The sequence below is a fragment of the Enhydra lutris genome, unplaced genomic scaffold (genome assembly GCF_002288905.1).
Source record: "Enhydra lutris kenyoni isolate GAN:26980312 unplaced genomic scaffold, ASM228890v2 scaffoldscaffold35, whole genome shotgun sequence".
NCBI lineage: Eukaryota > Metazoa > Chordata > Mammalia > Carnivora > Mustelidae > Enhydra > Enhydra lutris.
The window spans coordinates 20935699-20951310 of NW_019154119.1; the positions used below are offsets into that span (position 1 = coordinate 20935699).

The window sequence follows — 15612 nt, forward strand, 5'->3', positions numbered from 1 at the left end:
CGGACCCTCACCCGGCCACGCTCACCCGCACACCCCGTTGCCTCCCTCCCCTTCATCCTGTTGCCCAGCACTGAAGCAACCTCAAGTGTGCGTGACTAGTCGGGATGGTTGTCACTCGCATCGCACCACTAGAAGGCTGGAAGCTCCTTGGGGCCAGAGATGTTTGTCTAATGATGACTTCCCAGAGCCCGGAGCCGGGAGGCCACAGAAAGCACACGGTGAGTACTTGCCCGGGAAGTAAGGGAACGGTGCCGACACAAATCTCCTCCCCCTGCACCTCTCAGATGCTCACGGGAGCTGTCACAACTTCAGGGTGGTGTTCAAGTGCCTCAGCTCAGCACTGGGACACTCGCATCTAAGCCCGCCTACCTTCCCATCCCTGCGCCAGCCTCTTCCCTGCTCAGGCTTCGCCCACCGTCCAGGTCAACCCCACTGGCAACGCCCTTGCTCCCTGTTTTCAAATCCCAGCGCACGCCGAGCTCAGGGTCCTGGGGCCACGATCCTGGAACACCTGCACGTCGTCACCAGAACACAGGCCCTGCCTCTGCCTTCCTGGCTCCAAGCAAGAAGGGACCTCACAACACAGACACGTGCCCAAGGAAGTAATCCCGGCAGTTGCTCAGGAAATCTTTGCTGATCTCTTGAACTGAATAAGAAGCTGTGGGGGAAAGTAGGAAAAGAAGAAGAATAGGACAAAGAAGGGGGAAGGGTTGGGGCACTTGAACGTCTCTGTCCCTCGGTTTTCACTCAGGTCGTGACCCCGGGGTCCCGGGATTGAGCCCCATGTGGGGCTCCCTGCTCCGCAGGGGGCTTGCTTCTCCCGCTTCCTCTGAGGCTCCCCCTGCTTGTGCTTGCTCTCTTCTCAAATGAATAAATGGAATCTTAAAAAGCTGGGGGCTGGATTGCAGGGTCCGCAGCGCCAGCCCAGCCTGCCCGCCTGTGCCCGTGAGGCAGCCTCTATGCCCCTGCTGTCCCGACCTGCCAGGGACACCCCAGATGCTTCTCCAGAGCTGCCACCTCCTCCAGTGCTGGTCCTGCTCCAGGGTCACTGTGTCCCATGCAGAGGAGCCCTCGTCCACACTCCCACCCCCGCGACCCACGCAGCCCACGGCCACGCACCTGCAGCACTGCCCACGGGCTCCCTGCTGGTCTGTGCTCCCCAAGGATGGGAAGGGGCCGCCTTCAGCTTTACACACACAGCCGCCGTGCAGCAGACACTCTGCATGTCTCTCATGGTCAGGGCAACACAGATTCACAGCAGTTCTCAGAAACAACAGATTGGGCGGAAAACAGAGAATCTGTGGCTTCCCCACGCAAAGAAACATCTGCGGGTCACCCTGTCCCCACTCCTCCCTGCCCTGAGTCCTGAGTCTCAAATCAACGCGGTGCCTTACAAAGGGGCAGGTGCTCCTTTCCCATTTCATTAATCCTCCCCCCATTAAAAACGTTCTCAGGGGACATACCCCAGGCGCGCCATGTTCACTTCTCCGGAGTGCTGTCGGGACTCTCACCTTCCTCTGGAGCCTATGTCATTCGATCCAACTAAACTCAATGCGGCTGTAACAGACAGTCGTGCTCAGGCGCAGGAGAGGCAGCCTCGCAAGGTGCTGTGGGTGAAGTGGAGAGCTTGTCTAGTGGAGGGACAGGAACCACCCAGTTAGGTTCTGAGTCAAGCCACGCCCAGGGGGACAGCCAGTGCTGCGCTCTGAAGGCCTCGCTCCAGCTTCCCGAGTGAACATCCTGCTTCCAAGTGGGTCAGGGTCTGCCATCAGAGAACCAGGTCCTATTCCATGCATTATTAAAGTGGAACATTTGCTAACATTTGAACCTGACTGTCGCCTCTTCGAGCCACTGGAAGGAGATACAAATGCAGCCTTGGATGTGATGTGATACTGCAACAGTCTTGACATTAATAGCCTGTGAATGTCAGTGCCGATGCACTTTCTCCACACTGTGCTTTACAGTTTAGACCTGGTCATTAGAGTGTGCGTGTCCCACAGTATGGGGACTGTTTCGTACATGTGTGCACACGCGTACACACACACACACACACACACACAGAGGAGCCTTTAACTGTTTCATCTCTTGTTCATTTCAGTTCACTACCACCATTTGCACTCTATGCCCAAGAGAGAAGTAGGTAATACTAACATTCTGGCTGTGGCTGTGATATAAACACAATGCCTATTAATTATTTACCAACATGTTATGGAGGCTTGCACATTAAAATATTCATTTTAATATGGGAATGAAGTTTTAAACATTTATTAAATTAGCCTCACTTCTTGAAGAGTAATAGATACAAAATTATGGTAAATGAGTTGCTATAATACGGAATCTGATCTAACAAAATCAGGACAGGTTCATTCAGGTATTTTCCTAGGACTCAACAGTCACGGGCAGGTTAATGGACACCCGGAGCCCAGCGGCCTCTCCTGCGCTCCCGCGTCCAGTCACCGGGAGCCCCCAGCACCTGCCATTGTGTTTCTCCTCATTTCATGGAATCAAATGCCATGAATCATAAGACACGTCGTTATTTTTCGTGCTGCTAAGAAACAAACTACCAGCTAAGCTCTGCCACACACCCTGTTACCTGGAAGTTCTGTTTTCCACTGGAACAGCCCTTTTGGAACTTTTAGACGTCGGTTTTTATCACATAGCACATCCGGACGTAAAGCAAGAGGACAAGCCACAGAAACAAACTACTCGGCTTGTCTCAAGATCCCACACCCCGCGTCGGGCTGTCCTGAGCCATAGCTGCCTCACAGCTGAGTACATCTGGGCTTCGCCGTGCCGTGTGGACAGAGTGCACCACTACTGTTCTGGAATGTTCTCCCAAGTGGCTCTGCACATTTTGAGGCTGGTGCTCTCTTGCCTGGAGCATGGGAAGCAAGGCTTCTGCACGTGCCTCAGTAACGAGATGAGGTGGAAGAACGTGGCAGAGTACTTCCTGGCCGCCAGACACCTCTCTGGACACAGGGGAGGTTTGCACACTGTGGGCGCGTGCCTCCCACTGCAGGGGGACTGTGCGCAGCACCGCCGCAGACGTGCTCCGAAAGACAGCAGCAGCCCGGCGGCCCCTACAGCTGAAGGCCACCCGAAAGGAAGGCAGGCGCCACCGGCCCAAGACCCACCCAGCCAACACACAGGACTGGGAGACGTAATAAAGCATCGCTGTGCTGACCCCTAGGCCTGGGTCGTTATACTGTCACAGGTTCCCCAGCCTGAATCTTCAGCTGCGAACAGCCAACTTCTCTCCTCAAGTCCCAGAGAAGAGTGGGTTGTTCCTTTGCAAAAATATAAGGAATTAAAGAAGAGTGTGTTCCACGAATATCCAGCCGCCGCTCTATCTTTGTACCTTTCTGGGAATACAGTAACTGTCCACTTCGATTCTGAGTCATATCCACGTCACCGTGAGGACGTCTGCAGCAACAACGCCCGACGTGTGTAGTGACAACCTCGCACTCACCTCGGCCGAAGAGACAGGCGACGACCGCGAAGCCACACGCGACATCAGCAGCCGTGCGCAGAGGCCCCGTACGCAGGAGGCGCCCCACTTCCCATGGAAGACAAATCAGAGAAGTTGAGTAAGAGACGACGGGAGCCCGGCCCATAAGGAAGCAACCGTACTTGCCATTACTTGGTTGCTGAGAGTAATTCTAAAACCCAGCCTCAAAAAGTAAAATTACAAAATAAAAGAAAACCCAGCCTCACGTAGCCAGAGAAGCCTGGCACATGCGCTCATCTCCTTCCTTAGAAATGCACCTGTTCCTCACCCAGGGCGAAAGTTTGTAAGTACCGAGTTCTCTGTTCAACATATTACACAGACCTCCACACGGGGAACAACAAATGAGGTGACACACCTTGAGAGGCGTTTGTACAAGAAAAGCACAAATTTTACATCAACCTTTGTCAAAATCAATGCCTGTTCTGTTCTTTTAGAAATTCCCTTTTTTTTTTCCTGGAATAAAATGTGTTTGCTCTGCCATTACGTGCCATGCCTTGTCATACATCACAGAATATTTTCAAAGATAAGATTTATTTTTTTCTAAAATAACACATTTTATTTGCATTGTAGGGTATGAATGTTTGTGATGATCCCGTTTAAGATTCTTCCCGTTACATAGCATCCTTAAAACCTGTTAATGTTCCAAAAGAGAGGAGAAAGCACTATGGAGGGTATCAGAACAAACACGTGTCACATGTTAGACCAAATAGAACAAATATTTAGTAAAAGGGAAAGAGAGCCCTATCCCCACCTATCAGGACCCAGAGTCACAACAGCATAATGAAACGAGGACGTAACGAAAGCCAGCCATGACGACCCCCAAACTCGTGGCTCTGTTCTCTGTGCCCAGAGGCTCCCCCAAATCACTCGAGTGTGGGATTCCAAGCTCGTGCCACTCAGGCTGTTTCAACATTCACAGTCAGTGTCCACACCGCACGTGAAGACACCAGTGGAGGCAGCTGAGAAAACTGTGACGCTGGAAACCTGTGCACATCCACGAAGGCCCCTCTCCACCTGGAATGTCTGCCCCTTCTCTGGACCACATTAGGACCTGTGCTCTGCTTGCCTATGTCCACATGTCGACGGCCCCCGCTCCTGCAAACCATCACGCTACACACGAGACTCATTCACACAAGCGTTCTGTCATGAAACACATCCGCACGTGAGGAAACGCATCCTTAGGGCAGAATCATGTCTATCGGTTCTGCATTCTCAACGATTCTCGTCCACTCATTCAATCAACAAACACTTAATGCCAAAGGCTATCTGTAGAGAAAGAAAATTGAGAATAAATAAGATGAAGAAAGGATGAATACCCAACTTTTGCATCAACATGGATGGGAATGGAGGAGGTTAGGCTGAGTGAAATAAGTCAAGCAGAGAGAGTCAGTTATCATCTGGTTTCACTTACTTGTGGAGCATAAGGAATAGCACAGAGGACATGGGGAGATGGAGAGGAGAAGGGAGTTGGGGGAAATCGGAGGGGGAGACGGACCATGACAGACTGTAGACTCTGAGGAACTGGGTTTTGGAGGGCAGGGGGTGGGGGGTGGGTGAGCCTGGTGGTGGGTATTGTGGAGGGCACGGATTGCATGGAGCACTGGGTGTGGTGCATAAACAATGAATTCTGGAACACTGAAAATAAATTTTTAAATTAATTAATTAATTAATTAAGAAAAGAAAATAAATAAGACGATCATTCACTTCAGGAAGCTTCCAAAATAACAACAGAGTCAATTCAGAAAACCCTTGACACCAAAGCCAGGCAAGGACCCCACGAAAAAGCAGCATTGGAGGCGAATATCATCTATGAACAAACGTGCAAAAGTCCCTCACAAAATTGAGCCAAACATACTCAGAAAGGCATCTTTTAGCCGTCGGGCTTTTCCAGCAAAGGCGGTAGGATGAGGCCTGCAGTCGTGAGCCCGGGGTGAGGAGTCAGGTCGGCTGCGTCGTTACCTTGGCGACACCGAGCTCCTCCAGCACCAGCGTGGACGGGCAAGGGCTGGGCTCAGCCAAGGCTGGACTCCTGCCGGCAAATTCCGGCATGGTTCAGAGGGGTGAGGAAGCCAAAGTACTTCCAAGACAGCGGCTAAGACGGCAGTTATGAAATTGGAACGGCGCCAGGAGAAAAGCCACTTCGAGGTCTGGCCGTGAGATGCGGGAAAGGAACAGCTCAGCCCATGGGGGGCCTCCCAGCGGGTCGGTCTCGGGCGGGAGGAGCCAAGCAAACGGGCTGGGAGCTGGGGATGGGCAGCCACACGGGAGACACCCAACAGCTTTGCTGAGTGAACGATAATGTCAGTGCGGCCACTGAAATAGCATCTTACAAGACGGCGGGGGCACGGGGTCATCATATCGGCGGGTGATAAGGACCCGTATGGCCGCCAACCTCTGGCCTCTCTCTGCCCTTCCAGGCTCCTGTCCTGACTCTCGCTGGCCGCTCCTCTCGTCCCGAGCTGTGTGTGTCACACTGCGTGTAGACACGCACACACACAGTGAGCGCTCCTCGCCTCTGTGCCTGACGTGCCCCCTCCCCGCCACCCCCAGGCCCAGGGTGCACACCAGGCCTGGCCCCTCTCCCTCCAGTCTGTCCCTATGCCACACGGTTTCCACCTCACGCTCACTCACCTATCACAAATGCCTCCGTGTGCCTCCCAGCGCCACACTCTGAGCTCCCACGTCTCATCGCTGCACACACAGCGGGAAGCCTGACGCCAGCACTGCACTCAGAAGCTCCAGTCCCCACTGCCGGGGCTGGCCTGGGGGCAGATCTGCCAAGTGTCCCCAAGTCCAGTTCTCACCTTTACTGTGTGAAAAGGACTTACTTTTCTTAGAAAGAGAGAGCGTGAGCAGTCAGGGCAGAGGGAGAGGGAGAAAGGATCCCAAGCAGGCGCCACACTCAGCACAGAGCCCGACATGGGGCTCGATCCCATGACCCTGAGATCATGACCTCAGCCAAAATCAAGAGTCAGACACTCAACCAACAGAGCCACCCGGGTGCCCCGAAAAGGACTCACTTTTTTCTTTCCTCGTGAGCATTTCTCAATGTCTGCATACTTTCTGAAAGACAAAAGGTAAGTCAGCTAGAACTTCATAAAAGTCAGCCAAAATACATCTTCTTAAAAATGCAGGCCACAGCCATGGCATTTGGGAGGGCAAGGCCCCATGGAAGGCACGTCAGTCCCCCCATGTCACGGGCTCACATCAACAGCATCTCCTACCCTCTGAGCAGAAGGGGCCCCCACTGAGGTTTGCTCAGTTTCCTTCCTGGAGACCTTGGGAAATCCGACGAGTTTCCATTTCCAGCAGGGTGGGTGGCATTCTGGCCCGAGGGTGTCATGTCTACAGGCACTTTCTGCCCTAAAGCTTTTATACAGTCCTGGGGGGAAATCCTAACATGTTTGAACCAAGGTTTTGGCCGTTGACGGTCACTCCCACAAACACGGGTTTTTCATGCAGCTCTCACGGGGACCTGTGACACACACACGTCATGTTCTCCCTGCTGGAGAAGGAGCACGGCTCAGAGACATGAGGGTTCAGTGAATGTGGCACCACTGACCAGGGGAGGAGCAGAGACCCCAGCCCCATCCAAAACCCAGCCCAGCCTCCTTCCAACACGTGGCAGACCCCCACCCCCCATCTAACTGCCACCCTTCCCTCTGACGCAGCCTGGGGAGCACATCCTGCTAATTCCTCTGTATGGGGCTGAACCCTGCCAGTGCTACGCACAGGAAGGAACACTCGGGCACCCCGCTCTCCGGCATGAGGGCACCTCTGGGGTCCACACCATGGGTGGGGAACGGACTTCAGTGTCTTAGCAACTCTGGGGACTCTCTTCCTCTTTCGATGGAGAAAGATAATTAAGACCCAGTTCAGGGTCCACACATGAACAGGGGACAGAGAAAAACAAAACACATGGATGGTGTGGGGGCTCATGCGGAGAGCAGTGGACACGGGCGCAGAGAGGACCAGCACCTCCGTCCAGCAGCCCCTGAGGTATTTCTACCCACAGTGCAGATAGGACAACCAGGAACAAATTAGCAAGTGGATAAAATCGGGAACAGCCCTGCTTACCCAGCACGTAGGCAGGACCCCAGCCTAACCATGTGCTGTGCGGTCATCGCCTACGGACAGGACAAAACGAGCCATTCTCTGCCCCAACGTAGAAACCCTAACAGCAGGAAAGGGCGAACAGGCACAACATGTCTCGGGTTCCTGGGCTCTAGGCCAGGGAACTCATGGGTGTGCAGGGGTGAACCGCCCGCCGGCTCCAGCACAAGACCAACGCCGACACCTCTGGTCCTCTGCTCGAGATGGTGACCATGAGCAACGTGATGGAGCAGCAGCCACGGGAGGGTCCCTGACAGGTGTCCTTAGACCACTGTGGCCCCACATGTCGTGCAAGCACAGCCAGGGGCTGAGCAGTCCAGGCTGCAAAGTCCCGTTCAAAGCTGGAAACCGCTCCTCCCAGCCAGACCTGGACATCAGGAGCTCCCTCGGGGTGGGAACAGGGGCCAGGCACCGGAGTCACACGCCGCGACCCCAGCCTCCTGGAAGGAGGTTTTCATGTACAGGGCAGCAAGGCATGGGACACCCAGGTACCAAATCAGGTAGGGACAGAACCTCGAGGTCCAGCACTGGTGACAAAGGGCATGGCTGGCAGGGCACAGTCCCCCGGGGCTCACCATCCACTGGCAGGCACACCTGAGGCTGTCCCCCTGTCATCCCATGCCCCACCGTGTCATCCCCCAGGACCCAGAGGCAATGAACTCAGACACAGCCCTAATACCCAGGCTTGAATCTGGGCAAAAAATTGAGGATTTGGATCAGTATACACCTCTGAGCTCTGGCCTCGCAGGTCACCTCCTTCCTGACCCACCGTGGAGCCGGGACATCCAGGATGGACACACAGGAGAGCGTCAGGAGCTCCACCACAGAGGGCCCCAGACTAATAAACCACAAAGTCTCCCTGAGGAAGCATCCAATGCAACTGTGCCCTGGGAACGTATGTCAGGCCACCCTGTCAGGGGACTTCAAGGTTCTTGAGCTGTGAGACCAGCAGATGGACAGAGTCCACGCCTGTCCACTGAGCAAACCTGCAGGCTCTGGGAAAGTAGGTCCATGCGTGAGGCTGCCGTGTCCTTCAGAGCCAAGCCCCAGGGCGTCCCTCGGGCAGGAGAACATTGTGCACTCGTCACAAGAGCTTTTCTGGCCAAATTCAGACGCCAAGCCAGGGAGTGAGCAAAGCCCGAGAAGTGACAGCCAACACTCTGGTTTTTTCCGGTGACGGAATGGGAGACCCCACCAATGCCTATGTCTTCCTCATAGATGTTCCCGAAAGTCCATAAACACACACACCATGGTGTACCTTTAGCCCAGGCCAGGATCCACTGTCATGATCACCACTGTTTCCACCAGGAAAGCCTGCCGCCCCACACCTACTCCGGATTCCAGAGCAGGGGAACCCGGGCAAAGCAAGAAAACAGAGCCAGGTCGTGGATGGAGGCCGGGCCATCACAACCATGTCCCGGGGCCCGTGTGATCTGCACACTGAGACTCTTTCTGTCTGAGTCTCCCAGTGTCGCCTTGAGAAGAAGCCGTACACGCAACACAATGGGCTCCCTGTCCTGGTCACATCACACAACAGGGAGTCTCACACCTCCCTGTGAAAATCCAAAACTGTGTCCTGTACAAAACCAGAGTATGTAGCTTCAGTCCGGAAAAGCAGCCAAGAGCTAAGCGGCTGAACTTGGGGGCAATCCTGGGGAAAAAGGCAAACTGTCCCAACTCAGGAGGGCAAGGTAGGAAGCGTGCTCACCGTTGGACCTCGCTGGGCACTGTGGAGGACTTCCAGTAAGGGAAATATTTGAAGGTTTCCAGTCCTGCGGCCACGTAGAAGTGGTTGTCCTGCAGGTCCTTTGAGTTATCCAAGAGATGCCCGTTCATGGTAAATAACCTGTGAACAGAGCAAGAAGAGATGGCGGGAGATTCAGAGCAGCGGCCGCGGGCTGGGGGCCCTTCCGCAGGTGATGCGACCGGAGCGGGGGCTACCGGCCAGCGCTGAACACGTAGACAAGTGAAATCCAAATGGGCTAATTAAATCCCGTGGGAGCTGCCCCTCCAAGGCTAAGCTTGCTTCCCATTTTTAGATTTTTAATTAAAGTATATTTTCAATTATGTACAAGTACTTAGAGGCCCTTGAGAACATTTTAAGCTCTTGGTTGGTGTTCAATTAATTTTAACAACAGCAAAAATTAATACAAATTGGCTTATATTGTTATAACAATGCTTGGAAAACAAACCAGTATTTATTAGCAAATAATATGCCTTTTTATAAGCCCCAAACGACTCATATTTGTCTACTTTTACTCTGGGCTGGAGAGTGGATTGGCAAGTATCCATCCACTCATTCATTCACGTAAGACATGATTCGATTCACTCAATGCTGAGTATCTTCATGCACTGGACAAGGTGGTGCCATCTCGGACATAAATGCGAGTAAAGAGGTCATCAGGGTTTGTACACAAACCTATAAACACAAATGGGACCAGCGAAGGGCAAAGATCCAGACTTCCAAGAGGAGGAAACCAGACTGAACGGTAGGCCTCACAGAGGTGGGGGCACGAGAGGGGTGCAGAGGGTGGGAGTGTCCTCGTGGGATGATGGGCAAAGCCATCCAGGGTAGCAGGAGGGGCCAAAGGCCAGAACACAGGGGTCGACTGTCGCTGAAGGTGAAAGGCACACACAGAGCTTGCAGAGTAAATTCTGGAACGTTGAATGTTCTAGGGAGAAGAAGGGATCCCTGGGGTTGCCGCAGCGATTGGAAATTGCCATGGAAGAGCGGGCAGGAGCTGGGTGCCAGCAACAAGCCACTGACCGGTGTGGGGGCATCACGCCTACGCAGCTGATGGAGGAAGGGGCCCGGCCTGAGACAGGAGGCTCGGGCCGGACAGAGAGGGTGTATGAGGCGATCGGGGGTCTGGGCAATCCAGAGTGGGCAGAGGACAAGTTCCCTCTGAAGAGGTTGAAGCCACAGAACCGTCCTCCGCCCATCAGTCCTTCTCCAGCCTCAGCGTCAGAACGCGGGAAGGCTGCTAAGACTTGCACGGCGGCCCCACCCTCACGGCCTCCGGGCCCCTGATCTAGGACAAAGCTGGACACTCATCTCTAAAAACGCCAGCGGCCCTGCAGCAGCGGCTCCGGGAGCCGCGTGAGGACGGCCACCTTAGACCAGCCCTGGAAGGACGGGAAGACCTTCTAGACCGAGACAACCGCGAGAAGCCACCGACAGCCGCGTGGGCAGCAGGGGCCCTGACAGGGAGCACAGTGCTGGCAACTCTGTTCCTCTCCTGCCAGGGCCCCCCTGCTGGGACCGCTGGTGCCTCCCTGCACTGGGGGACCCAGACGGCCGGTGCAGGCGTCCCCAGGACGCAGTCGGGAGGCACAGATGCCAGCAGCAGGTGAGAGGTGGACGGAGGCCGATGGGACTGAGGGGCAGCAGGGCCATGCGGGCTGGAGGACAGCGTCTCCTGCTCAGGGCGGCCGGGTGAGGTCGGTGCGTCCCCCCAGAAGCAGAAGTGTCGGAGCAGGTGGGCCAAGAATTTAATATAAACATGAAAACACCGTAAGTGCGATAAGAGGAGAAGTTACACACAGAAAACAAGGAAGTGTGGAGAAGAAACAGAAATACGCATGTGAATACTGAGTCGCAGAGACAACTGGGTCGGGGCGCCCCGCGGAGGCCGGGCCGCGGCTCCACCACTGCCGGGAGGACAAGACCGAGGGCGGCTCCCGGAGGCGGGCGGCACGAGAAACACCGCGCTCGGGAGAAAAGCCCCGGAATGAGGGTGTGGGTTCGCCGCCCCCCGAAAGAATCTCAAAACATAACGGAAGTGAAAGGGAGAGAAATGTGTGGGAACGAGCAAGATGCGTTTCACAGGACCAAACTGCGTCAGCGAGCGTCGCAAGAGGGGGCGCGGGAAGCCTCACGGGCGGGCGCACGGACGCGTTCGGGAACGCCGGCGAGCACCGGGAGGGCCCCCACCGGGAGGGTCCCCCACCGGGAGGGTCGCCCCCGGACGAGCCGGGGGCAGCGCGGCCACAGCCGCACCCGACCAGCGTCTTCCACAGCGGCACTGAAGGGCCGAGACGGGGCGTGATGTTTCCAAACCTGGAAGGAAAGAACTCCGGAGCGGCCCTCGCGGAAACGGGAAGCCCGGGAAGGCCCGGGGAGGCCGTCGCCGTCACCAGGCTCCCCGGCCGCGACGCACACCGAGAGCGTTTCTTGGGAAGGAGCCGAACGGCAGGAAACGCACCTGGAGGACACACGACGCGGGGTCACCTGCCGCGGGCAGCCACGCGCTGGCGCAATCCGGGCTGTCGTTTAAACGGAGCAAAGAAACCCTCCTCAGGATAACCCGAAATTCAGATCGTGGCCGCAGCAACGTGACGGGCCTCCTTGAGGTGGGAGCCGAGGAAACGCACGGAGGCTTCTGGTCTTGGGGAGGGAAGGAGTCAGTCCGGCGACTGCGAGGCCTGGCGGGAGACAGACGCGGGGGAGATGGAGTCCGGGTTCCTTTCGGGGGCCCAGGAGATCCTTGGCGCCGTCAGCGGAAGCAAGGAAGGGGCTGCGCGAGCCGACAGGTCAGGCGGAGGGCGGTGGACGCGGGAAACCGAGCTCTCCGCATGGCAGAGCGGAGGGGCAGACGGACCCTGGAGCAGCTCGAGTCAGACGTCCCGGACACGCCAAAGGGGCTGCAGGTCTTCCCTCCAGCAGCGGGAGCCTCGCAAGGATGAGACTCATCGCCCGGGTGTTTCTCTGAATGTCTGTTCTCAGAAAGCTAAGTGTTCTCAGTAGTGATGAGACCAAATAAACTTACCATTAGTACTTCCAAGCATTTCTGTCATTCCCAAGCTCTGCACCTTTTCTAACTCAACCATAAAGAACTGGGGAGCAGTGGAGAGAAAGACCAAAAGCGTATTAATCAAATGTCCTATTTTCCCTCCGAACATCCTGTTTCCTGGCTTGCTTTGCCTCTGGCCTTCCACGTGTGACGTGTGATCAATTCTACCACCACTTCCGGCTCCTTCCAAGAGCGCACACAAGTCCGCTGGCTCCGCGGGACTGGCTCTTTGCTTCAGAGTAACACGCTGACATTTATCAACCTGCCTTCTGGAACATCTGGGTGCCCGCAGTGCTGGTTTTTAGGTAACATCGAACTTCCCTGGCATGTGTGGGGTCCCCTCGGGACTCCCTGCCCTCACTAGGTTAACGACGACCCCGCGACTCTCAACGCCCAAGAGTGATGTCCTGCTCACAAGGAGGCTTGGTCTTCATCACTGGTGTCACAACTGCCGATCGTAAATCAATTGTTTACATTTTAATTGACCCCGCAAGAGAGACAACTGACAAGTGAAACAGGAGTGAATGTTTTTGCCCTTCCACCCCAATGCCTACCATCATGGGGACCATCACTGTGCATAAAGACGATACTTCCGACACTCAGCATCATACCACATCTCTGACTTTTTGACTCAGAAGGTTTGTGTCTTTCCTACACTTTGTCAGCCCACTCCCATGTAGGACTTTGGGCATCCTTCTCCCCAGTGGTGTTCCCAACATTGAAGCCTTAACCTTTCCCTCTGCAGCCTGCTAGGCTGGCTACTCCCACTGTCCCTCCTTCTGGTCCATTGATCCACACCAACCCCTTGGTCTAAGTCCACCAGCCTGTCCCTGGATTCACTCCCACAACCAGCCATGGCCACCTTACCTCTGTCCCCCCTCTGTCCACCCCACCACTGTCCACCCCACCTCTCCTTATCCCCATGGCCACCTCACCTCTGTCCCCCTCTGTCCACCCACCACTGTCCACCTCACCTCTCCCTATCCCCATGGCCACCTCACCTCTGTTCCCCCTCTGTCCACCCCACCACTGTCTACCCCACCCCTATCCACCCCACCCCTCCCCATCCCTATGTCCTCATTCACCCATTTCACCATACCTAGCACATGTCAAATGTTCAATAAACTATGTTGAATGAAAAATGAAATAAATTAGTTAAAAATAAGTATGGTGGGATGCCTAAGTGGCTCAGTTGGTTGAGCGTTTGCGTTCAGCTCAGGTCATAATCCCGGGGTCCTGGGATGGAGTCCCACACTGAGCTCCCTGCTCAGCGGGAAGTCTGTTTCTCCCTCTGCCCCTCTGTCCCTCTCCCTGCTTGTGCTCTCTCTCTAGCTCTAATAAAGAAATAAAATCTTTTTTAAAAATAAATAAATAAATAAAAATAAGTATGGTAAAAAGACAGTAAATATCAGTTATCTGTTTTGTGTGTGTGGAGTCTGAGGAGTGTTGGAGAGGATGTGGAGAAAGGGGAACCCTCTTACACTGTTGGTGGGAATGCAAGTTGGTGCAGCCACTTTGGAGAACAGTGTGGAGATTCCTTAAGAAATTAAAAATAGAGATTCCCTATGACCCTGCAATTGCACTACCGAGTATTTACCCCAAAGATACAGATGTAGTGAACAGAAGGGCCATCTGTACCCCAATGTTTATAGCAGCAATAGCCACGGTCACCAAACTGTGGAAAGAACCAAGATGCCCTTCAACGGACGAATGGATAAGGAAGATGTGGCCCATATACACGATGGAGTATTATGCCTCCGTCAGAAAGGATGAAGACCCAACTTTTGTAGCAACATGGACGGGACTGGAAGAGATTATGCTGAGTGAAATAAGTCAAGCAGAGAGAGTCAGTTATCCTATGGTTTCACTTACTTGTGGAGCATAAGGAATAACACGGAGGACATGGGGAGAAGGAGAGGAGAAGGGAGTTGGGGGAAATTGGAAGGGGGAGACAAACCATGAGAGACTGTGGACTCAGGAACTAACACGGCTTTGGAGGGGAGGGGGTTGGGGGGTTGGGTGAGCCTGGTGGTGGGTGCTGTGGAGGGCACGGATTGTGTGGTGCATAAACAATGAATTCTGGAACACTGAAAAGAAATTTAAAAAATAAATTAAAAAATTTTTTAAAGAGACAGTAAATATTGTCTGTTTCAAAGAATTAAAATCAGAGTTAATGACGTAACATGGGAGTCCTTGCTGGTCCAGGGAGGACACTCCCACACTGTGACCAGGTCTCCCCCAGGGGACAGAGCCTTACTTTCGTACGCCTCCTAGAGGGAAGACTTTTTCCCCAATCATGGCCAGCACACTATTCCATTCCATCAGACTGAATTTGGGTATGATAATTTTTACAGGTGGGATAAATAGTCTTCCATTTGTGAAAACACTGTAAGAATAAAAAAAAAAAAAAGCATTCATTAGTGCCTTACCCTTGAGGGGGAAACACTGGAAATCCAAAGAGAGACCCATAATTAGAGAACCACAAGCAACATGCGATCTCCAGGCAGCCCTCAGACGCCCAGCCTGACCTGCCAAGGACCGTGACCTGCCGAGGACTGTCTCCAAGAAGCTCAATGCTGAAAGCTTGGTGACACAGCGACTCTGTAGGGAAACATCTTTTCACAGACGATCAAATGTCCAGGTGAACAGGACACGACTCCCTTTAAATAAGAGACCTCCACTGTGGTGAGTAAAATGGAAGAAAATGGTGCCCTTTTGGCAAACAAAGGGAGAATTTTGCCTTTAAAAATGCAGTTCCTTTCCCTTCCCATGGAGCCAAGGTAGTGTCCCACAGGAAATAATGTGCAATCCTCTGAAAAGATAACAGCTAAACAGATAAAAGATAACAATTGATGTCACTCATGTAGTCTTCAGGCAGCTTCCCCATGATCCCAGTGGGTTTATTTTGTTTTCTGCCTCGGGGCAAGGGGCCGGCTGCGGGGAGAGTACTCAGTGCACAGTTCTCCTGTTAATGAGGCTTTGCCACCTGGTCCAAGTCACTTGGCAACAGTTTCACACTCTTGTAACTCAAATTAGAATAATGTAAATGATGAGTCTTGTTTCTGTAAGTCTTAAAGTAATAAATTGCATTTAACATTAAGGAGCTCAATTTTACAATTCTGGCTTTCCATTTTTTACATTATTCATGGTTACTGTTGTTTTATTGTGGCTGTTTTCCTATAATACAAATAATTTAAA

The 15612-nt window shown here is 53.7% G+C and overlaps 1 protein-coding gene across 1 annotated transcript in view; it reads right to left on the minus strand.

Annotated features, from left to right (window-relative positions):
• LOC111154147 (doublecortin domain containing 2C) overlaps nt 1–15612 on the minus strand; it is a 74726-nt gene that overhangs the window by 20432 nt on the left and 38682 nt on the right. Inside the window, exons 4-6 of the mRNA XM_022513561.1 lie at nt 14672–14800; nt 9330–9467; nt 6529–6571 (exon numbers count right to left, since the gene is read on the minus strand). Coding sequence (XP_022369269.1) covers nt 6529–6571; nt 9330–9467; nt 14672–14800 — 310 coding nt within the window. The remainder of the gene's footprint in view (nt 1–6528; nt 6572–9329; nt 9468–14671; nt 14801–15612) is intronic.